Below are 27,288 nucleotides of genomic sequence, written 5' to 3'. Positions count from 1 at the left end.
CTATTTCAACCATTTGTTGAATTACAAATTTTACTTAAAAGATTCTTGGTGGGTCTTATAGCTATGCTGCACTTCTGTGAAGGATTTTTAATGAATACCAAATTTGCCTCTTAGCTATTTAAACTTGATAAATCATATTTTTATCAGAAATGGAAGAAATAAAGTGATATACAGATTTACAATTACAGCTCATCATTTCCATTTCCGAAAATAGCATTCAATGGTATGTTTTAACATGTCTCCAAAGAGATTATGAAAATTAGCAGATTAAAGTGCCCATTTAAAATTTCAGTGTCAGGGCACCTCTATACTTATGAGAAGATGGACATTCTGGAGGTTGATGTTCCACGGTTCGATTTAGCACATCAAGGAGGGCTGCACTAAATTGAATGTTGAGGACACTCCTATTGACTTTGGTACTCCTTGCAGTCATGAAGAGTAAGGGAAGTAAATAGTAAAGTTTCTCCCATCAACCTCCTGTTGTGGGGACAATGGAGAATGTTGACCTAAGATATGTTGATTCCAGTTACACTCTTCTCACAGCTAGAGTTGCACATTTTAAGTTGACTTTCTCTCCTAGTGTAAAATTGCCCACAGGAAAATGTAGTTCTCTTGACATCTGAGCATGAATATTTTTTAAGTATGAAAGAAAACCATGAGGATTCTAATATTCAAGTTCTCTCCCACCTATGCCCCATTTAATATAGTGTAGAAAAGGCTATTCTAGATATATAAGTTATTCCCTTTATTGTGGCCACCTTCAATTAAGCAGTCTTCAGTAAAACTCTTCATATTTTTGCCTTGACTCTTATGCCAAGCATCCCAAGGACAATGATGAGATCAGGCTGTCTAAATACAGGATGGCCATGTCTACACTAGCCAAAAACTTCAAAATGGCCATGCAAATGGCCATTTTGAAGTTTACTAATGAAGCGCTGAAATACATATTCAGCACCTCGTTAGCATGCGGGTGGCCGCGGCACTTCGAAATTGACGTGGCTCGCCGCCACACGGCTCGTCCAGACGGGGCTCCTTTTCAAAAGGACCATGCCTACTTCAAAGTCCCCTTATTCCTATGAGCAGATGGGAATAAGGGGACTTCGAAGCAGCTGGTGGCCTTTCAAAAAGGAGCCCTGTCTGGACAAGCTGCGCGGTGGCAAGCTGCGTCAATTTCGAAGTGCCACGGCCACCCGCATGCTAATGAGGCGCTGAATGTGTATGTCAGCGCTTCATTAGTAAACTTTGAAATGGCCATTTGCATGGCCATTTTGAAGTTTTTGGCTAGTGTAGACGTAGCCGATCTCTTTCACCTGTTCTGGGTGACAAAGGTCAAAACAGATGTTTTGATTTTAGTAAAGTCAGCTGTGTGTGTGTGTATTTGTTTCCAAAAAAAGTCAGAGCACTCAAAATCCAAAAACGGGTTCTTCCATACTGAAAGTTCTAGAATAAAACACTTACTTCAAAACCAAAAAGTTGCTAAAAGGTGGCCTGTAAAGTAACCTGACTTGTTTTCTTCACCCAACACACAAAAAATACTTTTCAGTGTGCCGCCCTCAGACTTTAAAGGTAAAAAGGCACATATCTTTTTCTATTCAATGAAGTTATTTGCTTAGGTTTCAGACTTAACTAGAGCAAAGGCCTTTCAAATTCATTAAAGCATTTGTTTCCAATGTCTGTTTACACACAGCATTTGCTGCCTATTTTTCTAGCATGCATACAACTGAGGCAGCAATGATAAATTATTAATCTGAAATCACTAAGTGACTGTTCACAGCAGAAACTATGCTGCTAATTGTATGCTTGGAGGTAACACAGGGGGAGACTGTTTCAAATTCTTCTTTAATTAAAATTACATAGAATTACAAGGTACCCACTGTGAACACTAATGAAAACTTGGTAGTACTGTTCTGTGTATGTGCAAAATAATACTGGGGTATTTAGAGAAGAATGGGTGGCTTTTATTGGAAACAAAAGATGAACTATACATTCTTGAGCAAAGCAAAGTTCAAGGTATAAAGAAAAGATTCTATGATAAATTCAGCCTATATTACGCTTTCTTGTGATTTCCCTGCAAATATTATGCTTGAAAAGGTTAAGAAAGGCAAGCACTACAAATTACTCTCCATTTATTTATATGCCACATTGGATAAGACCAGATACAATATAAATTTTCTCCACACTGCTTTTTCAAAGATCTCAAACTTGATGTGAGGGAAACCACCTCTAGAAACTCAAGGTGGGGGTTCTATACATCTTACTCTTGAAAAGGGAAGTTTAACAGTGAACAAGATTAAGCCACACTTTTACTAAACTCACTTGAGAGCAAAATTGAGAACCTTAGATGAAACACCAGACTGGAGCTTTATTACGTGCTGGTAGAAAACTGTGCAGATCCTGACATCAATGCAATCCCACTAAGCTAATGGGACTCTGCACAGAGGCAAGGTATGAACAAGCAGATTCTAATGCAGGTTCGGGTCCTTACTATGAAATGCAGTTTTAAACTGAAACGACAAGCTATTCAATTTTGAGCTCCAATTCTCCATTCATGTGATGTCAGTGTGAATTCTGCCTAAATGGGACTGGGGTCCTTTATCCACATCTCCATGTTATTTGATAGGTGTAAGTGGTTCCTCTCTATTCCAAATGTTTAAGTGGGACAAGAGAATATTATTAACAAGACTAATTAACAGGTATGAAATTAAGAAAACAGCAATGCAGGCTGTAGGAAGAATCAATTCTGAATAAGTTCTATTAGAACTCAAAATGTGCAGCCAAGAAACTGGTGTAAGCTCTACTGTTCAAGATCTTTAAAAATTAGAGTGGACTAAAAATATTGTGCCGAGATAAGGTCTGTATTGGTAAGAAGATTAAGCGGGTGAGGAGGGACTCTTCCAAAGAACTTTATTTGGGTCAGGGGGTTCTGCCTAACTCCAGGTATTTCACATTCATTTTTATTCATACCTTTGTTTTGTCTTGATATTATGATTTATTTGGTCTTAAGTTGCTAACTGAGAATACCTCACTAGATGCATAGAGGCTGTATCTGATATTTATCTTATTTATATGACTTATGTAAAGTATGCTCTTATTATGGTGTCCGTTCTCCTCCAACCTTCATTCCTTCTTAACTTTTGTTGCAACTACTTGTTATTTCTGCTCTTAATTAGATCACCTCTTTCAGGGAAGAGACAGTCTTTGCGTTTTACAAGTGCAAAATGGAGCATTAATCCCGAGCGGGGTTTCTGAGCACTTCAGTAATACACAAAGAATGAATACCTAATTTCAAAATTAAATTTAATAAAGCTGTATTTGCTCCAGGGGTTCTTTTAAAAGTTTCACTTTGACACTAGGGAGACATGTGCCATCATCATCTCAGGTGGTTTGGAGCTGGTGAACATGTTATTGTTGAAAACTGGTAAGGAGATTTACACTCAAACTAGCTGCTCGGGAATCCATGTACTTCTTACTTAGCAAGATTCTATGTATGTACTATTTAGACTATTCCAAAATCCTTTCCTGAAATTTTGCATAATTGGAACATGGCACCAGTCAACAAAACTATTTTTGTAGTTTAAAACCTCCTTCAAAATCATTTTACTTTGAGTTCAGATGTATGAGACACTTAATACAGCTATTGTTATTGAAATAGGGTAAACCAGTGTCACTGAAAATCTTATGCAAACTTCCATTAAAAATCACATCTTTTAGATATGTTGTCAAATTGAAGGCCTGGCAGCTTGCGATCATTAGAGAACCTATTGCACTTTTCTTAAGAGTGGGAGTGTTTAATGCTAATGTTCTGGCAAAATTCCATCTCCACTATTTACATTCTGCCTACCTAACTACCACCTCAAGTTTCAGTTGAATATAGTATTTTCCTTCAGCTCCTGTCTTAAGATTTTAGGTCATTTTGTTGACACTGTTGTTAAGCAGCTAGCTGCATTTCACCTGATCACTGGCTGAATTGAAGTGCTGGATGAAGTAGTCACTATATAAGCAGTTGTTGAATTTGCAAACTGCTTTGTGATCCTTTTGTAAGAAGGACTCTATAAATGTATGACATATAATGTAGTATGAAATGCAAGAGCTGTAAAGGCCCTTAAAGGGTAAGCAGCAATATAAGGTTCCAATTAGAGAGGGACTGTGCAACCAAGTGCAAGTTGAACCTCTGTAGTGTGGCACTCTCCAGACTATCTAGACTGGCAACATCTGTGATCCAGCATGATTTTAGTTAGCCACTTAACTGGGGGGGGAAGGGCAGGGGGCAAGTTTCCCACAATCCCATAAAGTTGGTTTATGACCACCAGCCCTGCCTCTCAGTGTGCTGTGCTGTCATTTCCTTCTAAATGTCTTCTAAGTTCCCAGTAAGCAGATGAAGTGTTGGTAAGGCTGCTGACAATGCTAGACAATGCTGACCTTCTGTGGTATGACAGATTCTCTTGTTTGATTCCAGTCAGGTCCCGAAGGTGTTGCACTAGAGAGGTTCAACCTTTAGTAACTTGTAAACTATTTAAAGATAAAAGTTAGTACTGCAGTATTTTAGTACTGACAGACCTCTCACCATACTACCAGTACTTGAGGGATATAATTATAATGGAAAACAACAGCACTGCATATGTTAAGAAGCTGCCTGAATTTTAACTACCTATATTCTGAAGTGTTACAAAAAACATTGTAATAAGTCAGTGTAATTTGAACAGAAGGTCTGAAGGGGGAACAGTCACTGAAAAAAATTAACATGCAAATACATGTTTTACTTTGAAATTTTGATGTTCATGCATTGAGAAACTAAATATGCCCAGGTGGCAGTGTGAGCAAACACTGTTGTGTATGAGTCTATCAGGCAAAGAATCTCCATCCTAAATTGCAACATTTATTTGTTTCCAGCCTGGCTGGGACTGGAATCACACTGAAGCATGTAGTAGTTCTGCAAGCTAGACAAATGTGTACTGCCATATACTGTTCTCCAAAGTCAAATGGTCTGAGTCATAGGTACCCAAGAGACTGCTTATCTTCCTGTGCTAGCATGGCAATAGAGATCAGCGGAGGGGGTTGAATTAAAAGGCTTGAGTTAGATTACTTTTAAAATAATTGGACTGGTAGAAGGCCCTTCACCAGAAATACTCTGTTCTGGAAGTCACTTCCCTTCTTGGTGCAATAGAGTTTCAGTTAATTGACTCTCAGAACATGATGTAAGAGGTTGGAGCGGGGGGAGCAGCCTTTGCTTGGAATCCTAGGTTACATTTCCTGCTCCCCCTGGAATTCCTGTATCACCTCAAGCAAGCACTTAGTTTTACCATGCCTCTGTTCTCCATCTGTAAAATGGGGAAGATACTTTCCAGCCAAGTAGGTTGTGAAGATGAGTACAACAAAGATTTTGAGCTACTATTCTACCATGGTGCTGGAATGAGAAAGAAAAATACATGAGCTGCAGAGCATATGCAATTTCTGATGGACAAGCAGAGTCCAATTCAGGTGTTTGCACAATACCTCGTAGTCTGGGGACACAATTTCAGTTGAGGATTTTAGTAATATTTTATAATGTATATGTACCAAAAGGGCCTAAAGGATAGGTACTTTTAATATAAATCCAGATTACACTAAAACAATTTATGAACTAAACAAAATACAGTAGGCACTAGGATAAAAACATTAAATTCTTTACATTTTTAATCCAAGCTTGGTTTCCCAATCTGGGGTGGTTTATTCATCACCTGATCAATTCTTAGCTTAATGTTGCATCTACACTAGATTTGTCTTACCTATTTAGAAGCATCACAGGCATTTTTACAACAATACCATACATGTTTATTGAGGTACCTCATTGGTAACACCAATGCAACTGCCTTGCTGTTCAAAACAGGCAAGATAATGTCCAAGTTTAGACAAGGCCAAATTTCTAGTATAGCTCTTGTCAGACACATGCTGGCCTGTTAAACCACACAGAGGTTATACGGTTACAAGAATGCAAATGAGATGGGAAAAGCAAAGAAGTTTACATAGCTTCTGACTTTCCACACATTTTACACTCATAGAACTTGAAAATACCTTCATTTTTTAAACTGGAAATTTGCAGATCATTAGCTGGTAATGTGCACTAGTGCCTTTGGGTCTTCAGCAACAAAAATGAAAAATGATCTCATTAAGGTTGGCCTAATGGTTGTAGCACATATAGAAGACCCAGGTTTGATTACTGAACCCAGTCTTTTTCCTGTGGAAATGCTGATACCGTAGTAGTTACACATAGGGGGAGTGGGAATTATCTAACACTTTTTATATTGAAATCTGCTGCTAATTAAAGTGCAAGACTGACTCCACAGGGAGTCCACCGCTGTCCCTTTAGTCAGGTGGGTATGATCCAGGCTCTTGGTAGGGGCTCAGAGTGTCTAGAAAAACATAGGCAGGATCCTGTGCTCTTTCAATATATTATATTATGTGGAAGGGACCATACAGTTATGCCATAACCAACCCAATCCAAATAGGAGCTTTGGTGCAACTTATTTGTATATTTGTTTTTTTGCCCCCACACATTCAGTCCTCTGTAGAAGTTTGCACTGACTAAAGTAACCGTATTGCAGAATTTGTCATGGGAAAGGTCAGCGGAGGGAGGGGAAGGGAGCTGGCAGGTGGTCTGACATGTTGACATCTTGGGTGGCTTTTTTGGAGGGTGCGAGAAAGAAGAGACATTTTTTGTATTATTTGCTTACCCCCCCCCGACCCAAAGAAAATTAATTTGAGGTTTGTGGGTTTGGTTTGTTTCTTTTCTTTTCAGTCCTGCCAGTGCAACCTAGACCATAAAACCCTGGAGCTGGAAAATCCGGATTGAGGAGATGAGGTCACAGCAACACAAGTTGTCTGCTACCTGAGAGTTAGCTGGCTGTAGAAGCTTAGGAACAAATGCACCAATTCAGCAATTCTCCGGTGTATTCCTCATAACAACTGTGGCTTGCCAATAGTGGAAATGGAATATTGCCAGAACATCCTAACATTAAACACTCTCACTTTTAAGAAAAGTGCAATAGAATAGCTGACCTGTCCCTTTTGAAATCTTTGAGGAAAGTGGAGATATAAACCATGTCTATACTTGCCTCAGGATGAATCACTCAGATCCATCTGTCACTACTAGTATAGAACAATGGAGTACAACTCTGATGCCAGACGGACTGTTATCCCAGTCCCATTATTTAAAGTGATTAGTTATAATTGTAATTAATTATCCCCTCTCAGTTCAACCTCTACACCCTTTGGCTGCTCTCCTCAGACTGCCAATAGTGGTGGTTGCAAGGACAATACATCCACCAAAAAGTGGGATAAGGCCATTAAATTCATTTGGCATAAAATACAGAACTTTAATTTGATGCTCATTGTTCTGTCACTGCCACTACAAGCTGAATTTGAATCACTTGCTTGAATATCTGGCTTTTAAAAGTATCTCACTAGGGATTTAACTATGTAAATTTTAAAGCACAAGCCACTATTGTAAAAAAGAATCCACTGACCACATGTTGCACCATCTTCAAAAAACCCACTGACCTGAATGGGATTTTACAAGAGACCATGCCTATGACATACAGATGGGCAATAACTTTATCATGGAATGTATAGAAGGCTATTGGGATAGGAGCCTCCAGTTGATGGAGGGACAGCTAGTTGAGTCCTGGTGGCAAAATCTTAGAATAATAGAATCTTAGGGCTGGAAGACACCTCAGGAGGTCACTGAATCCAGCTCCCTGCACAAAGCAGGATCTTGCTGTGCAGTTAGATGTGCCAATAGTTGGAACTAACGTAGTTGGATTTGGTTGCAATCTTTGCCCCTGCTGATGTTACTAATTCCAAAATGGATAGTTATGGAATTAACACAAGTGAATAAAATTAGATCAGGTGAAGCTAGACAAATCAAATGATACACTACTAATTTTTCTCATCTCTAAACTGAAGCTATTTGAAGAGAAATATGAGCATCCATTAAGAGACTTTACTCTTTTTTCATTACGGTTAATGAGAAGGAACATGGTAGAGCTCTGTAGATAGTTATTCAATCTTCCATGTAATGGTACTTGACTATAAACAGGCAAGAAAGGGATGAGTTAGCAACACGCAGCTTTTAGGGAGGACCTCAATTTTCTCTTTGAAAAGAAGCAATTAAGTTTCATAGTTCTATGTTTTACCTAACAGTCCTTAGTTACCACAGGTTGCATGTTGTTTGTTTCTAAGATTGAAAAAAAGTATTTGATGCCTGATTAATATTTAAAATTCATAAACAAATATAACATGTCCAGCATTTTCATACTACCTATTTGTAACAGTGTTTTGTGAAGTGTTCAATAACATCAGCCCAGAGAATTTTGGATCTTTGTAAGAGTTGGTGAAGACCTGTTCAATTCCACTGAATTCAGTGGAATAAAGCCAATATACATGAGCTAAGCAACTGGCTGCAATTTTAGTACCCAGCCTGTTGTCAATGTAAGATCAATAATTCGGCATACATTTCTTGACATGATAAGGCAGAAGGGAAAGAATTTCACGTTTCTACTGAAAATTACATTGCTTGAGAGACACTTTGAGAGCTTCCTAATGTTTTATATTTATAAACAAATATTTTCTAAATTTATCAAACCGAGATCAGTTGGTGAAAGAAATATCTTTGTAGTTGGTGAAATATATAAATACCGAGGGTTAGAAAACATGCAAAAAGGTGTACAGAGAGACTTAAAAAAACTGTTAGTTCAAATAGTATGGACAAAATTCAGTCAAAAGGTGGGATGAAACATACAAAAAGTCCATATCAAGAAAACAAAACCCCTTCTGTTTAAATAGTGTTAACACTTTTGCATAAAAATGTAAAACGTAACAACATCCTTTCTTTTAAAAGAATTAAAAATATAGATATAAACAAGCAAGAAGACAAAACACATCAAAAATGGGAATAAAAAAAATCTTCAAAAGACAAGAAGTTAAAAAAAGAGGGGAGAAAAAGATTTTCAGGGATCCTTGTCATGCAAATCAGTTTGGCGGCAAAAAAATACCTTCATCTTCAGCACCGTCATTATCACCTAAATCATCTGTCTGTTTCTTTGTAAGGGGACCTAGGATTGAGAATGGAGAAAATGGAGGAAAAAAAGACAATTCAAGAATATACAAGACTGAGGAAAAATAATCAATATTAAATTCCCAAGGATGTTTCAAGAAAAGCATTTGAGGGAGGTTCTTAGTTTAAAAACACAACTAACGCAGTTTTGTTCTCTTTTTTTAAAACTTGCTAGCAAAATCTCTCCTCCAGGGTATGGCTGTTAGAAACATCAAACACAAAAAGCAAATAGTGCTCAATAATTTACATTAAAAAATGCAAAAGTTAAAGGAAATGTTTACTAAAAGCATACCCACCACAAATAAATAGGGAGGAATAATGTTTATCTCTTTAAGATTTAAATTTGAACTGTGGTGAGAATAACAAACTAAAACCAAATTAGATTTCATATTCAATGAAATCCTGATACCTCCTGATACATTTATTTAAACAATATGAAAGTTCCCAACTGGTCTTCAGAAACAACATGTGAAATCTTGGCCCTACTTAAGTCAATGGGAGCTCTGTTTTCCATTGACTTCTGTGGGACTAGGATGTCACTCAAGATATGCCAAAGTCACACTGAAAACAGGTTATTCCAGATTCAGCATAAGTTGGGCAACTAACATCTTACAATGAAAACCAAATATAATGTAATTAAACTTTTATAATTCTGTTCTATATCCCATGCCAACACAAGTACCATTAACATGTAGGGAGACTCATCATTCTTTGCAACAGGAAAAAAAACTGCCTTTTTCTGTTAGCAAGTAATAAAAAATACAGCAGAAGAAAAGTCAAGGGCTTTAATGAAAATATTTCCATATATCATGTATTCCACACACTTATGCACAAACACACGGCAATTGGAACTCAGTTTTATCTTTCCTTTTTTTCAGAGCTATCCAATTTCTATGACATTTTGTAATTTGCATGCAAAAGAAAAGCAATCAGTACAAACACAGGACTCAAGTTAAAAAACGCAGCCACGCGCAGAGTAGAAAACAAGAACTTTCTCATGCATAAAACAGACAAAAACAAGAATAAAGATGAAAGCGAGTGTCGATATTACAGTACATGTAGGCAAGGGGCACGCATTAACTTTAAGCACACTGAACAATGAAGGAGTGTTAAAACATTTGTATTTTTAAAAAGCTCCATCTACTTTTATATTTTAGGACATTAAGAATTCAAAATTAAGCCTTCAATCTGTGCAAAGAATGCTATAATTCTGAATAGCAAATTAAAATAAAAAATCTGAACATGTTGTTTGTATTGTAAGAGTCTCATATGTTTGACAAACAGATAAGCTATGATACACCATGAAATTCTCCTTGTGTACATAGAAACTGGACAGTATAATTGAAAACCAGTGTTGAATACCTTAATTACTGCATCAGTCAGGAGAATATTCTCTAGCTCATTCTAAATACAGAACTCTGGAATTATACACCATCAACTGAACACGAGAATTTTACAATTGCACCTGCAAGCAATCATTCTGTTTAATTCAGAGCCTTGGTGAATGCAATAACTTCTGCTAATGGAAATCCTCAATATAATTGCTACAAAATATGATATCTACATAATGTGACCCTATCTAAATGCAGGTAGCACCTAATGATTTGCTGCTATCATTCTCACATCATAACTACTATACTCTCAAAAAAGGACAAAACCACTAAGTATAGTGAGGAAACTAGAAAATCATTTACACAAAGGTATGTTTGCAGGACAGCATGCAGAGAAAAATTAACCATTGCAAATGCTAAGAGATACATTCAGTAATCAGAGATAGCCTGTTTACCCTGTTGCAGTTAAAAAATATGTATTCTTCTTAAGGGTTTCTTGACAACTATTATGTTAAAATAAGTGACCCAGAGGCAAACCTACAGACACCTGGAAAGACAAATATCTCATTTATTTCTATAACTAGTGTAGAGGCAGTGTTCTCTTTCTCATACTGAAAACATTTAACTGCAAATAGAAAGATAACCAGAGCACTATTATAAGTGATGTTCCTTGTATGGTACCTTGTGCCTTATGTCTGTTTAAAACCAATATAACCCAGTATCTTAAACAGGAGTCAAACAAAGAATCAAACACTGCTATGACAGATACAATCTTATGCAGAAAAAATGATACACAGTAGAAGTGAAATATTTTCCTCACAAATGACCTTAGCCTCTATTTTATATCAAGTTGCCTGTTTCTTTGAAATGTAGGTGGTCACTTTGCAGGTCAGCTTGCTATGCAGTAGACACTGGTGCCAGTAACAGTGGGAAACACACTGTTAATGGAATCAAATGGTCTGAATATACTTTGAGCTAGTATACTTTAACAGGGTTTGTCTTCTAAGTGTGGTCCAGGAATACTTGATTTGCATTTAGTCTCAAATATGAGGTTCAACAAACCTCCTCTCCTGGGCTACGTCTACACGTGCCCCAAACTTCGAAATGGCCATGCAAATGGCCATTTCAAAGTTTACTAATGAAGCGCTGAAATGCATATTCAGCACTTCGTTAGCATGTGGGCGGCCGCGGCACTTCAAAATTGATGTGCCTCGCCGCCGCGCATCTCGTCCAGACGGGGCCCCTTTTCGAAAGGACGCCGCCAACTTCGAAGTCCCCTTATTCCCATGAGCTCATGGGAATAAGGGGACTTCAAAGTAGGCAGGGTCCTTTTGAAAAGGAGCCCCATCTGGATGAGACGCGCGGCGGCGAGGCGCGGTGCGTCAATTTCGAAGTGCCGCGGCCGCCCGCATGCTAACAAAGCGCTGAATATGCATTTCAGCGCTTCATCAGTAAACTTCGAAATGGCCATTTGCGTGGCCCTTTCGAAGTTTGGGGCACGTGGAGACACAGCTCTGATGGGGAGAATTCATTCCTATTGGAGGAAGGCAAAAATACTATTGCCCTCCTTCCCCAGGACAATTTTCCTAGATGGAGAGTAAATGTAATTTCTAGCGTGACCTGGCCCAGTCCTGCAAACCTTATGGTAGGGGTGAGAAATAAACAAGCAGCAGGCTATCACAGCTCTCATTGGCCACGGATTGCCATCCACAGCTAATGGTAGTAGCAGGAAGTGGTACAGAGCGGGACACCACTTCCCACTACTCCCATTGGCCAAAAATGGTGCTCTGAGGCCAATGAGAGCTGTGATCACCCCATATCTGCAGAGGTGCAGGTCCACCAGGGACTAATGCTGGCAGACCAGATCTGGCCCAGGGGCCAGTATTTGACCGCCCCATCTTCTGGGCTGTAGCGTCCACTTTGGCAATGGCACCCTTATAGCAACAAATGCCTGCCACTTTTGATACACATTCTGCCACTGGAGATCTACTTCTTGAGGTCACTGATCTGACTGAAACCTGGGTCATGGTATCACAGTGTAGAGAGGGCCTGTGGGACTATCAGTACTTACCTTACTTCTTAGCTGTATTGGGAGTCATAATGTTGGCAAATTAACTGAAGTCAATGTGAATTCATCTCAAGCAATAAGAAAATAAATCCTTATGGAAAAATCCCGCAGAATGTAACATCTCTTGTAAGAAAGTATCTTGTCAATAATTTTTTTTAAACCAGCACTAGAATAGTATAGGTTGGACATAATTCTCAGTTAAATTCAAATACATATTTATATAAAATTTATGTTTATTAATTTTATATTTTGCCTCGTGTAATTTCTTCCCCTATTTAGTCACCATTAGATTCTATAGGATTTTTCCACTGAGGAAAGAATTGGGTTTTGATTTTATATTTTGTGCAGGTGTCAAAAGGTAATTAAATGGAATTCACTAAGTAGTTGTGAGAAAAGACAGCCTAAAATAAACTGTTAACTTTCTAGAATTACTTCTTACGGCATCAGTCTACTGAATTTTTATGTATAAGTGGGTTTACTATCCTTTCCACCTAACACTTGCACGTCTGTTAAGAAAAAATTATGTTCTAAAATAGCCTTCAAATAGAAGGATCATCTTGCTGGTCTGGACCAAGTTGTAGCTTTCTTTTCTTCTTGTTTTTAATGCTATAAATATTGGCTCACTGAGCAGGTATCTTATATTATGAAAAGAGACTGAAACTTTAAAATGCTAAGGCAGGCTGATTTTTTTTGTCACAAACTCTATAGGGTCAAGTCTCCCACTGTAACATACATAGCTTATTAATGTTAATGGCAAAGTAGATCCCGTGTCAATTGAAAAGGGAAAGTGACTACTGCACTTCATGTCTCATCAAGGAAATTAATTGCATCAACATAAGGAACAGTGTGTCCATAAGAACTCCTAATCAACTCTGAACTCATTTAATTCCAAAATAGCAGCTCTTACATTACTGAAAACCTAATTCAGATTCTTCACTTTGGCTCATCCAACTGATGCTAAGTGTGGTTGCAATACTTTTTGTTTATAACTGACTACTGACTACTCTGTGATTATAGTGTACAGTTGGAACCTCTCATTTGTCAACGTCCATAATCTGGCATGATTTTATTTAGCTGGATGAAGTCCTTGGCATGGCCAAGTTTCTCATGGTCCCATAAAAAACAAAAAAGCAGTCATGTAGCACTTTAAAGCTTAACAAAATAATTGCTTAGGTGATGAGCTTTCATGGGACAGACCCACACCTCTGCAGAGCTGAAGAACTGAATCTGTCCCATGAAAGCTTATCACCTAATAATATATTTTGTTAGTCTTTAAAGTGCTACATGACTCCTTTTTTGTTTTGATAGAGTACAGACAGATAGATAGACATGTTAGTCGGTATTATCTCTGTTACTAGGGTCCCATAAAGTTTGTTTCCATCCACCAGCCCTGGCTCTCAGTGTTCTGTGCTTTTATTTAGCTCTAGTCTACTCCTAAATGCCTTCTAAGCATCCAGTAAGTAGTAAAAGTGTTGGTAATGCTGCTAGACAATATTGACCTCCTGTAGGATGGCAAATTCTCTCATTCAGCAGCAGTCAGGTCCCAAGGGTGATGGGGACTAGAGAGGTTCAACTTGTAGTGTACTTTTTAAGAGGAATAAAAACATCAGCACTCTGGAATAATTATGTGTTCCAAAATAAATTAAATTTCAGCCATACTAAAACTACCTTTTCCCATTCCCTTTGATGCAAGACTAATGTACTTTAGCTCCCAAATACTTTAAAGATGATTCTTAATTCTCTTTATGGTCTTGGTACAGCAGAAATGATCCATGGCCTTTTATGTCATTCATGCATTTGAAAGGCATGAAAGTTGTGGATGTTATTAGCTTTTGGCCTGGCAACCTCTAATCACTGGGAATTCATACTGCACACAGTCACAACTTCATTTAACCAAAAAGTACTAAAATCTCACTTGAACGGAATTGATTTATATACCAACTGTGGATCTAGCCAAAATGTTCTACTGTCAAAAGAAGAAGGAGGGGAAAGAAGGGTGGGATTTTTGTTTGCTTGGTTTTTGTTTTTGTTTTTTTAATGCTGGGCATAAGTAGCCTTCAGGGAACAGTAATCACTACTGACGATTATTTGAATACCTGACTCCAGATAACTATCATGTCTGACTTTAAATTGTCTATCCTATAACAGGAGAAGAGTGTAGGTGATTTCAACAATGGAACAATATGGGATTGCCAAGATTCACTGACTGATCGCCGACATTGGCACTTGAAGAGTAAAGAGATTATGTTTTACATTTCCTATTTCTTCATACTTTCTAATTTAAAGGTATAATTCCAGCTCTTCCCATCTATTTTCTTTTATGTCTTTAGCCTGTAAGCACTTTTCTGCATGTGCCACCAAATAAATAATAAAACAAAAATTTTAAGATCCCTACTTCCTGCTAACAACTTCCCTCTTTCCATTTATCTCCCTTCTCATAGATGAAACCTGACCTTGCTTTAAAGTCCATTTCCAAATGCACTGTCCAGAAGAGTGCATCAGATATACTTATGATACATGGTACATGGCCTGGTAAGAAACTGCGTTTCACTTTTGATCCTTACAGTTGATATTGGAACTTATCAATTGTGTGCACTTCTATTGTTCACAATAATAAACAAACAAAAAAGAAAGGATTCTAAAATTGTTCCTCTCCATAGAGACTAAGTTTCTTGGCCTTTGTTTCCACAACACATAATTCTTCTCTAATTAACCTTACAGTTTGCCAGACCAGGTAAGGTCAATGACAGCATCATCTGATGCTAGCCTCTGGGTTCTTGCCAGTTGCTGAACTCCCCGGATGGCCACTGCAGGGGTCCTCAGTTGGCCTGCTCCCAACCCCAGCAGGGCTACACCAGCTGCTGCCCCCCACATATCTTGGGCCTCCTGCTTCCCGACTCCTGGCTATCGGGCTCTCTAGTTCAGGAACATCTCCATGGTTCTGCTGGACCACAGATGTTGCCAGACCAAAGAGTCCCAGATTAGAGAGGTTCAACCTGTATCATAGTTACACCTGCCAGTGAACTGCACAATACAAATATATAGGGACAAAATTGATTTTCTAATTGCACGGACAAGGAAACTACTTTTTGTGAAAGATTACGAGTTTCATTATATACACTTCATGTCACCAAACAGGCTGCTATGGCACTACTTAACTATCCACTGTTATATTTTTTCACACCAACATGCTGCTGAGTTGTTAGGGCAGGATACCAAATCCTGCAACCTTGACTTTCCTGAATGGTCACATTTGAGTAAATAGATTAGACCCTGATCTCTGTTTTCCCCATGTAAGTAAATTATAGATTCAATTGGGTGCAAACGACATCAGAAATGGGTACTACGCTACTAAGTTTTGCAAGAGCAGGTATACTGGAAGTATGTAGTTTTATATTATTTTGCTGGTGATGCTGTCGCTACTGTTTTGTATGAGCCAATTATAAATCTTTCTATGATTGTAATGAAAGAATATATCAGGAATTTTAGCCATCCCGGGCTTTTCTTTATTTAGGAGGTAGCCTTTTTAAAGAAAAATGCCCACCCACTACTTTTATCCTTTCAAATAAATTATGCTCTGTATTAGGTTGTAGAATATCTTAGCAAGCATTCTCCTCACTAGTGGGATATTCATTAGAGCTTTCTATTTAGGTGCGGCAAGTATTCTATTCCCAGAATAGTGCAGCAGACACGTGTGTCACTTTGGGGTAATGTGGCTGGAATATACTGATGCCTTCTCACACCAGCCAACTACTCTAGTACTTTCAGAACATAATGTTTAAATTAATGGGCATATAAATAATGTCTCAAACAGTTGGGCATGGGAGTTCCATGGATTTTGATGGACCCTTTGTGAGATTAAAGCTTGTTGTGCGTCTAAGGACCTGCAGGATCTACCACGAGAAACACCCAATAAAAATTCCACAGATTGTGATAGCATTTACAAAATGTGTCTCAAGTTCCAATTAAATCTTATTTTTTCAGTCATGACCACTGCTTTCTGGTAATAAATTAGATAAAGATAAATCTTTTTTATATTCTAGGTATGAGTGTTCATAAAATGGAGCTGAGGAGTGAAGAAAAATATCTGATTGGCAACCAATCTTTATGACTCATCTGAGTACTGGAAATCCCCACACATTCATATTATAACATCTTAGCCACATCAGCTTGTCATTGCATGCACAGATATATACATTACAGATGTCAGTGCAAAAGGGGAAAATAGCAGGTTAATAAAAATAATCCAGGTTAGCATCTATGAACTTAGTTCATTACGAGTCGCACATGGGGATGGAAAAGGCACTTGGGCAGGGTACCAATGTAAACAGTGCTGCCCTTCCCATATGGATTCCATGGAGCAAGGAGCTTGAAATTACTTTGAAGCTACAAAAGATACTATAGTGAAAAAAAATCAAGGTAATTAAAAATATAATGCTAAAAAACAAAAGCTCAAAGCCTGAAAAATTTAAGGTTAACAATAGAACACAGGTTTCTGTACTAGAACTTTTATTTCACAGATTTGCCATCTCAACCAAGACTATGATTTATACTGTTTTTACACATTCTATTAAGTAAATTTCAGTGATAGGATAAAATGTAGTTATTGTTTCCACAGTAGCTGGCTTTGCAGCATTCACCAATCACAATCCAACCTCATCTGGTTATATCCTTAGTCCATGCGGCTTTTCACATTTAACTTCATTAATAATTCACTTTGTTTTAAAAACATTCATATTCTGGCTATGACACACTGCTATAATGAATTCATTCCTTCACAGCTGCTCTGCCAGCTGAATTCAAGGTGCAAGAAACAATTTTCTGTGTTCATGGGGGCCTACATCTTGCAAAGAATTACACACACACTTAAATTACAGCATCTAGTACAGTAGAATCATTGAAGGCTAAACCTTCAGTTAATATAAAACAGTATAGCTCCACAGGTTGTGATGGAGCTGCACCAATTTGCATTCAGAAGCTTTGGGTCAACACGTGCTCAAAGCTTAGCACATACGAGCATTGACAGAATGGGCTTTGAATTGAAGGGTCATATTTATGCCAGGTAAAGCCCTCCGTAAGTTAAATCAGGGATAAATCTAGTTTATTATTGGACTCTTATTAACTGGTGGGGCAGACTGAAAGCACTTGGCTGTAGGAGCCTTAGAGAGGGCAGATACACTGGGAGCTGGATGAGTAGGTTTCTATTCCCTTATAAAAATAGCCCTTGAGGCTCATTAAGAACTGTCCCACATGACCAGTCTAATTAGACACTTACAGTCATTTAAGGCTGACAGGCTCACCTTAAAAAGGGTCCCCTCAGGTGAAAGAGTGAGGAGGAATGGACAGGAGGTGATGCTGGAGAATAGAGGTTTGGAGGAAATTGGAGCCTCCACCAGGTGCCATGGAAAAGGTGCTAGAGGGAAGCGGTGGGAAAAATGACTCAGAGAAAGACTGCTGTGGTTGGGACAGAGAAAAAGCCCATATCAGCTGTTGCTATTTCGGGCCCCTGGGCCAGAGCCTAGAGTAGCAGGCAGGCATGAGCTCCCACCACCCTTCCCTGGAGAGCTGCCCCAGCAGAAGGATGGGACGCCAGAACTGTTGGAGGGGTCTTGACCCATACTAGTGACTTGCCTATGATGCTCGATAAGCAGATACCTTCACCTCTGAAAAGTCCTGAGGCAGTGGAAGGGTCACCATGAGCCTTTGAGGCACACAAGTAAAGCTGCCAGGAAGCACAGAACCCAGAGGGCACAACAGGATCTCTGCCACACTGGGTAATATTGAAGCTGCCCAAATAGCACACACAATAGATGTGAAATAACTCAAAACTGTCAACATTTAGCCATATATTCTTTATTGTATTTGGAATCTAGATGGAATACTGAACTCTTATTAAAAACCTCAGTTCAGTTGCTCTAGAACTGTAACACAGGATGTGAACGCTCTTTATTGTGTAAGCTTCCAAAAGATCTTATTCAGCTGATATGGTAGAATTAAAAGTTTGGAGTTCAATGGTCAACGGTTCAAATCCCAGCAGAAGAAATTGGTCACACTGTCATCTATCAATAGTGAAATGCTTTTCCTTTTTTTTCCCTCCCCTTCTCAAAGCTCTCCAACATTCATGCTGCAATGGATGATTTAAGTGTGTGAAGATTTCAGAGCTTAAGAATGTACAAAGAGACACTGTCGCTATGAGGAAGCTACACTTCTGACATCAGGACATAAAGTCACAGCCAGCTTCAAACTATGTACCCACTGCCACCATCTGCCTAGAATACCTAAATAAATTTAGTGTAACCAGTTTAAAAATCAGCATCCAAGGCCTAATTTTTTACTATACTAGGGAGAATCATGATGTGCTCAAGCACGGTGGGTCCAGATTTTAACACAAAATGACAGAATTGTCAGGTAAGTGTGACATTACATTCCCGGACCAAACTATACTACCTTTGAAAGAATCAGCTTTAGTCAAGGCAGTTCAACAGTCCTATGGGGTGGACAACTCAGCATCCCCTACCCTAAATATTGTTTCAGCACCTGTGGATTGACTACTTGGACCACATCCTTCCAAACTTGTGCAGTCCACTACAACTTGAGTATTATTTATACGGCATGATCTCTGAGAATTTAAGGGCTGATGCAGTCAATTAATTACACATAAACCCTCATTACCCAACTATCTGAGGAGACCCCAAATCGTTGGATAACCAGGGCTTTTGCCGTAGCAGTAAAGGGGAAATGCAGGCGTTGCTGCGTGATTTCTTTGCCAGGCCCACCACAGGAACATACAGAAAGTTGGGGATCCAGAAGCTTAAAGAGAACCATCTGTTAGCTACGTTCCCCAATTCCTCGCATCAACCCCAGCTGAGCAGTTTTTATTCCGTAGTGTGGGTAGCTTGAATAGCAGGTGAGCTGCCTTGCCCTCTGCTACTTAGTTCTGTTCCTTTCCCATGCAGGCTCTGGAGCAGAGATAAAAAAGTAAGTAAAAACAGCCCTGGAAAGCTTTGTTAATATTTTTAGCTGTTGACCAGCAGGGCAGATAATACTGACAGAATTGCAAATACACCTTTGAAATTCACCCAGCACAGCACTTCAAAAGCCACAGTTGTACTGGGGCTACATTGATACAGTTGGAAGGCATGCAGCTGAGTTAAGGGAGGAACATTCAAACCTTTCAGGAGAAAGGCACTCCTTCACTCCTCTGCTCAGAGGCTCCCAACCCTTCCATAAAGACTGTACCCCTTTCAGGAGTCTGATTTGTCTTGAGTCCCCTGCCCGATATCACTTTGTTTAAAAATGACTTGCTTACAAACTCAGACCCACAAATAGAGAAGTGTCACAACACACTATTACTGAAAAATTGCTTATTCTCTCATTTTTAACCATATAATTACAAAAACAAAACAACTGGAATACAGTAGAAGTTCTATTATTCGGCACCGCTGCAGAACTGGGGGTGCCACATAATCAAATGTGTCAGATATTGGAGTTGGTCAGCCAGCCCCAACCGGACACACAGCCCCATAGCATACCAGTTAACTCAATGTGCTGGTTATCTCAGTGCCAGATAACCGAGCTTTTAATGTATAAATACTAAACACATACTTCAGCATATAGTATATAGAGCCATTATCTATGAAATGTTAGTTTGTTCCAAATTTACTAGGGCTTTTTAGGTAGTATGTGTAAAACAAGACAACTACCTAGATGAGATGATGTACCCCTGAAAGACTTTGCACACCCTCAGTGTATGTGTACCACTGGTGGAGAGTCACTGCTCTAAGCCCCTTCCCAGCGCAGGAAATTTGTGGATTATATGATGCAAACAGACTTGTTTGAGACCCTGTGCCACAGTCAAATTCACCTTGAATGGCTTTCTAAGTTGGTTCACTTAGGCACCATGAATCACAATGTGTGAATGTATTTATACATCTGGTCACAGATGGATATATACACACCTCATATGTTAACTGTTTTCCTGAATCGTGAGCTTTTCAAGGCAGAAGCTGTATTTTCCTAGTCATGTGCACAGCATCTAGCATGCTGTAAATACTACCAAAATAAGAAATTATAAATGCGGAAAATAAAATAAAATTTATACTAACAGCACGTTCTTCAGTGCTTCACCATTTGTGCAGGTTTGTTGCAATATAAAATAGTAACACTTCACCTTAAATGTTTCTCCTAGGATTTAACAGCATCTTTATAAAACTAATTAAACGGGACCTTGGACATTCCTAAATTGAACATAATTATACTTCCCCTCATTACCATACCTTTTGACAGAATCAACTGTCTAGTTCTCAAAAATTGTTGTGGGAAACATTTCCAAGCCTATCTAGAAAAGTGAGGCCTGAGGAGTTGCACCTGTCTTCTTATACTAAAATAATCTGTATATACAACGAGCAGAATTTTTAGGCAGGAAAATTCAAAACACATTGGCACTCGAGTGACATTGAACAAAAATATTACAAGCAGCTTTTGAATATTAGAAGGATCAAATACATGTCATAAAAAAGTCATTTGCATTCTGACATATTTTCAACATTAGTGTAGCTCGTTTTGAAACTAGTATTCACTTGTTCTGAATGTTATATTAAGCATTCCCATATGGATACATAAAGCTCTTATACTGAATGGAGCATGAAAGGAAATCAGCACAGCATTTCTAATAAAGCAGAAATAACAGTCAAGTACTGAGTCTGAGACCATGCATTTAGACAGCTGCAATGGACTCCTACACAGGAACAGAAGGTTCAAAACAGATGCAAACTCCTTCAGTGAAAGCCTTCTTAACCCACTTACTGTTTAATAGCTATGATACAGTACTGAAGTTAGCAAACAGGAAATGCCCAATAAAAATAGACAGATTCAGCAAATGTCATGTCTGTGCATACAGATTATTTTTGTTTTTTTGAAAAGTACATCAAGTTTAAAAGTAAAATGTCAACATGGCCCTTGCTTCTCTTCTCTCAATGATCATTAAGGTGAGAGCTGACAGGCTGGGGACAACATAACATTTCTAATTCACATCTAGTGACAATGCCAAAACTGTGGAAAAAGGCAGATACAATGCATGCTAGATAAAAATGCAAGGCTCCCCAGCATCTGACACAATGCATTCTCACATTAACATTTTCTCCCCAGAAGATGTGTTTATTTTTAGTATACTGTATGGACACAGTTGGCAAAAAATTACTAGTCTGGGAGTTTTTAAAAACCTCTTATAGATTTTATACTGAGTGTTTTACAGTAAAAAAAAAAGTATGTTCCTAAAGTATCTGCATATAACGCTCTTGCATAAAGATTCAAGAATCACCTTAACACATTGGAAGTCTTGTGGCACCTTATATACTAACAGATATTTTGGAGCATAAGCTTTCGTGGGCAAAGACCCGCTTCATCAGATGCATGAGTGGGGAGGGGTGGTTTCAGAGGGGTATTTAAAGAGTGGAGTCCCAGTAAGTGGGAGGGCCAGAGCTGACAAGGTCTATTCAGCAAGGTGGAAATGGCCCAGTATCAACAGCATTTATCAAAAGAGGAAAAAACAAGTCAGGGCAGACAGGGGGATGTGAGCCTTTGTCAGAGTCTGATGGGGAGATATTAGCACCCAGAGCAGAGAAACTGCCTTTGTAAGCTGCGAGCCACTCCCAGTCTCTGTTTAATGCATGGTTAATGGAGTCAAATTTGCAAATAAATTGCAGCTCAGAGATTTCTCTCTCCATTTGATTTTTGAAATTTTTTTGTTTCAGAACTGTCACCCTTAAATCTGCCACTGAGTGTCAGCTCTGATCCTCCCTCTTACTGGGACCCCACTCTTTAAATACCCCGCTGAAACCACTCCCCTCACTCATGCATCTGATGAAGTGGGTCTTTGCCCACGAAAGCTTATGCCCCAAAGTATCTGTTAGTCTATAAGGTGCCACAAGACTTGTTGTTGTTCTCAAAGCTACAGACTAACACGGCTACCTCTCTGATACTTAACATGCTGACAACTTGTTGAAACTTATCCAGCTACCTCTCTCCTCACAAAGTTTTCATACTGTATTAACATCTCCCCTCCACCCTGATTCTCCCCCTCCCTCCACTGTAACAAAATACCAAAAAAAAAAACTATAACAGAGGGAAAAGGCCTATTTTGGGTAATTTTTATACCTCTAGGGCTATGTCTACTCTAGCCCCAGAACTTTGAAAGGGGCATGATAATGAACCTAACCAAAAGATGCTAATGAGGTGTTTCCATCAATATGCAGTGCCTCATTAGCATAATGGCAGCCATGGCACTTCGAAGGTGCCACTTTCAAATATGTGTGGCTCATCTACTTGGGGTCCTTTTTTGAAAGGGCCCCACACACTTCAAAATACCTTTATTCCTATTTGGTCATAGGAATAAGGGGATTTTGAAGTGTGTGGGTTCCCTTCAAAAGGACCCCGTGTAGATAAGCCACGTGATCGAAAGCGGGTCCTTCAAAGTGCCATGGCTGCCATTATGCTAATGACATGCTGCATATTCATGGCAGCACCTTATTAGCATATTTCAATTAGGTTCACTATCATGTCCCTTTTGAAGTTCTGTGGCTAGTGTAGACATAGCCTATATATTAAAAATTCAAAACCATTTTTAAAAAATGTTTTAACTGACAGAATTCCTTTGATACCAAATTTGTCACAATTTTTCCAGTTCACCTCCATTGGGCACACAGCTCTTTCATCCCCACTGAAACAAGACAGATGAGTTTTGATGAAAGCAAAAACTGTATTTCTTACTTGGAAAATGAACACTGGACTGAACATTAATATATAATCTGGATTTAATTTAAAAGGTGGCAGGAATGCATTTATCTGTGAAGCTAGTGAAATATCTGGGTACTCTTTGTCACTAGCGTGCTTGCTAATTCCTTTTTTGAATTTGCAGTCAGCTCAGTGCTAGTGTAATATGCGTTAGAAAAATCCCTGCAGGTCGCAAGTGGTTAAGGTCCTTGAAAATATATCTCAGCCTTGAGCAGCAGGAACCACATTGAAGGGATGAGGGCAGAGCAGTCAACCTGCTGATTCAGGCCTCAAACCCAGTGGTGAGACAGCAAATAAGGAAGACAGAATGATGATTGCCAGTGAACTATTAACTAGATCAAAACCCTTCTCATTCACAAAGGCCACTAACTGCCTGTTTAAGTCTACCGAGCTGTGCTGGATTTAAGTGATCACTTGTGACAAGAGGCCCCATAGTCCATCATTAATCCCTGTACTATTCAGTCATCCTAGAGATGGTATTAATATATCGGACAAATGGCCAGTGAATTCACTTCTAGATTAAAATTTTGTCCTGCTATACACACTGATATAAATGGGAACTGCACCTATTTGGAATGGGAACTGCAGTACTGTTCCCAACCTCCTGATCTGTACAAAAGACTTGTGATCTGATGCAATCATAGTAACGTGCACAATACGCTCTTAATATGGCAACAGCACTTATAAAACCTCTGGGAACTATAGTGTTTTACAGTGTGAAAAAAGATAAGTATCACTATGGTTTTCTGCTCTAAGATGACTCCTGAACAACTTAAAAGAGGACAAGATGTTTGCTAAAATATATGCTTACATTTGCACAGTCAGCTACACAAGTACTACATCCACTATAAACGACAAAAACTGTTTATTAACAAGCACATAGGAATGATGTACTAGCAATTTCTTTTTTGCTGCAATGTAATCTGACAAGCCTGTCTCCCAGCTGCAGTTGTGTTTACAGACTATTCTGCAAATTAAGCATGTGCTAATAACGTACCAACTAACTACAAACAGAACAGGAAAAAATCTTCTGCTTGAGACTGTAAAGGGTATTTTTTAACTTTTCTGTTGGAACTTTGTTTTGAAGCTGGTCCCAGTGGGACAAATAAGTCTTCTTTTTCTAGCACATAAAGGCAATTTAAATAAGCACATTTGTCTTGTTCACTTCTTGGCCAAAGGCCTTTTTTCATGTGTCCTTTTGACAATGAAAACAATATGAACAGAACATGAGATAAAAAAGAATTACATTTTGTAATAATGATACAAATAAGAGCATTAAGCACATCATTAATAATCACCTGTCTTGGCAAACGGTCCCTGGAGTAACACAGGAATATCTTCTGTGTAGTTCATAAACTTACAGCCATACCTCTAAAAACAAAAAAATTCAGCATGTATTCCCTTTTTCCTTGCTCCAGAGCCCATTGAAGTCAATGGAAAGACTGCCCTTCACTTTAACGGGCTGGAGAACATGATTTATGAAGAAAGGCTGAAAGAATTGGGCTTGTTTAGCTTGGAAAAAAGAAGATTGAGGGGGGACATGATAGCGGTTTTCAGATATCTTAAAGGGTGTCATAAGGAGGAGGGAGAAAACTTTTTCTTCTTGGCCTCTGAGGAGAGAACAAGAGGCAATGGACTTAAGCTGCAGCAAGGGAAGTTTAGGTTGGACATTAGGAAAAAGTTCCTAACTGTCAGGGTGGTCAAGTACTGGAATAAGTTGCCAAGGGTGGTTGTGGAATCTCCCTCGCTGGAGATATTTAAGAACAGATTAGATAGATGTCTATCAGGGATGGTGTAGATAGTGGTCGGTCCTGGGGCAGGGGACTGGACTCAATGGCCTCTCGAGGCCCCTTCCGGTCCTAGTGTTCTATGATTCTATGAATCAAAGACTAAAATCTCAAAAGGTATAATTAATAATACAATTCTATTTTATTGGGTGGAGCAAACTCCTTCAGCAAATACAGTAACAGCTTTAAGCTATCACTGACAGTAAACAATATTTCAAATGCCAAATTATAACAAAGTGGGGGAATGTAAGAGTTATTCATACTACCTAGTCCTTGTGTGGATGCTATTCAAATTGGATCCTGCTTGCCCACAAACCAACAGGTTATTCCAATTTCAATACTTGCTTTTTATTAAATAAAGGACTGAGCAAGACTAACACCTTTATCTTACTAATCATTCCAAAGTAGATAAGAAGGACGGAGTAAGAGGCAAAGCAATAATCCTTTCATTTCTCTGAAGTCCAGTACCTTTTAGATTTCACACTTCAGAAGGCTCTACACTGTCCCAGATTAAGTACTTTCAAATGTCATGGAGCACAGATTTTGAAAACGAATTTTGACATGGTAAGAGAGGAAATGAAGCCTTTTAGATATTTACTAAGCTTCAGAATCTGGCTAACGCTAACTTGGGTCCAATTATCAATAAAATAAATGATGAATATGTTGGAGGGGATTGGCTCCTTTTTTTTTACTGGGGCAAAAGTGAATGTCATAAAGCAGAATAACATTGAGAAGTCCCGTGGCACCTTATAGATTAACAGATTTATTGACGCATAAGCTTTTGTGGGCAAAGACCCACTTCATCAGGTGCATCTGATGAAGTGGGTCTTTGCCCATGAAAGCTTATGCTCCAATAAATCTGTTAGTCTATAAGGTGCCACAGGACTTCTCATTGTTTTTGCAAATACAGACCAACATGGCTACCTCTCTGATATTTATCAAGCAGAATACTTTCCCAAGAATATTCTAGGTTCTTCGGCTTACTCCAGAAGGGGGTTCTCTTTACTGCTTTAAGATGATAAATGCTATTCTTTAGGAGCATTTGTGAAGTAATAGTAAAGAGCCAAAAACAGAACTACAAGAATGATTTGCTTCTCGCATTGTTTAATTACCCTTCTAGCTCCCTGATGTGAATGGAGTTATTCCTAATTTACATTAGTGTAAGATGAGAAATAAGCACATTTTCATCCACTAGATAGGGAAGGTTAAAATTTCCCAAGATGAAATATTATTTTGTTTTGTGTCTCTAAAGAGCTCAATCCTGAATGACCCATAAAACCATTACATTTAGAAAGAGAAAACCACTGGCAACTTACCCAGGGCAGGAATAGTTTAAATGCAAACGTTTAATTTCAACTGAAATGTAATACCCATTACAACCACCTAGTTTCTGACTTGTTGTCTAAGGACTGTAATGCATGAATCTTATCTTGCTTACAGCAAAGTACAATGAGAGTATCCCCACTGAAATCTCTGGAATTAGATGTTGTAAAAGAGGTGTAAGAAGAGAATCCTTTCATTCCTTTACCAGGAAAATAAAGTGAGGTTAATTAGAATAAGGCAGTCAAAAGAATGAAAATAGTGGACTAATATGGTTATTTTAATTAAAAGCCAAATTTGTAAAAACTCAGCATGCTTAATAAATAAACTAAAAGGAGTGCAGCACCAAGTTGGAAGACAGCCTTCACCCCAGCCCCCTGCCCCTAGAGAAAATGAGCAAATGAGCAAAAGTGGGGGAGGGTGAATGACAGAGGGACGGGGGAATGGAGTGAACAGGGTCCAGACCTCAGAGAAAGGGCAGGGCAAGGGTGTTTGGTTTACTAAAATTAGAAAGGTGGTAACCCTAAATGCAATGAGCACTGCTGATAGCCAAGGCCAACCATAGAGATTACCAAAGCACCTGGTTCCCCAGCAGGATTTTCAAAGTTAAAGAGATAGAGTCATGAGTAGTGGACAAGGACTACTGAAAAACTGCAGAGAAGAATAGAGCTGCACCTTTTGGGATCTGGGGAGAGGAAGACAGGAAGAAAACCTGTGTGGACTCCATCTGAGCCTGAAAAAAAAGTTTGTTTCATCTGAACACACTCATACGTTCATTTCATTTTTATTTCTTCCAAAACAGCTCATCCCATTCCCAGTAATTGCTCATACCACACAATCTACTCCAGTAATTCACCACCATGCTGACTTTCACAATATCTCAACTCATTCTGGCTACTT

The 27,288-nt window shown here is 38.7% G+C and overlaps 1 protein-coding gene across 6 annotated transcripts in view; it reads right to left on the bottom strand.

Annotated features, from left to right (window-relative positions):
* The window catches only part of NLGN1 (neuroligin 1), a 458,099-nt gene that overhangs the window by 307,862 nt on the left and 122,949 nt on the right, over positions 1–27,288 (bottom strand). For 3 of the 6 annotated variants that reach the window (XM_075003892.1, XM_075003890.1, XM_075003894.1), the window contains one exon: positions 9,030–9,089. The exons of the other annotated variants lie outside the window; for them this stretch is intronic. In XM_075003892.1, coding sequence (XP_074859993.1) covers positions 9,030–9,089 — 60 coding nt within the window. The remainder of the gene's footprint in view (positions 1–9,029; positions 9,090–27,288) is intronic. 6 annotated transcript variants of the gene reach the window in all.

The sequence above is a fragment of the Carettochelys insculpta genome, chromosome 10, assembly GCF_033958435.1.
Source record: "Carettochelys insculpta isolate YL-2023 chromosome 10, ASM3395843v1, whole genome shotgun sequence".
In the NCBI taxonomy this organism is placed as follows: domain Eukaryota; kingdom Metazoa; phylum Chordata; order Testudines; family Carettochelyidae; genus Carettochelys; species Carettochelys insculpta.
This window is presented reverse-complemented; position numbering and strand designations above follow the sequence as displayed.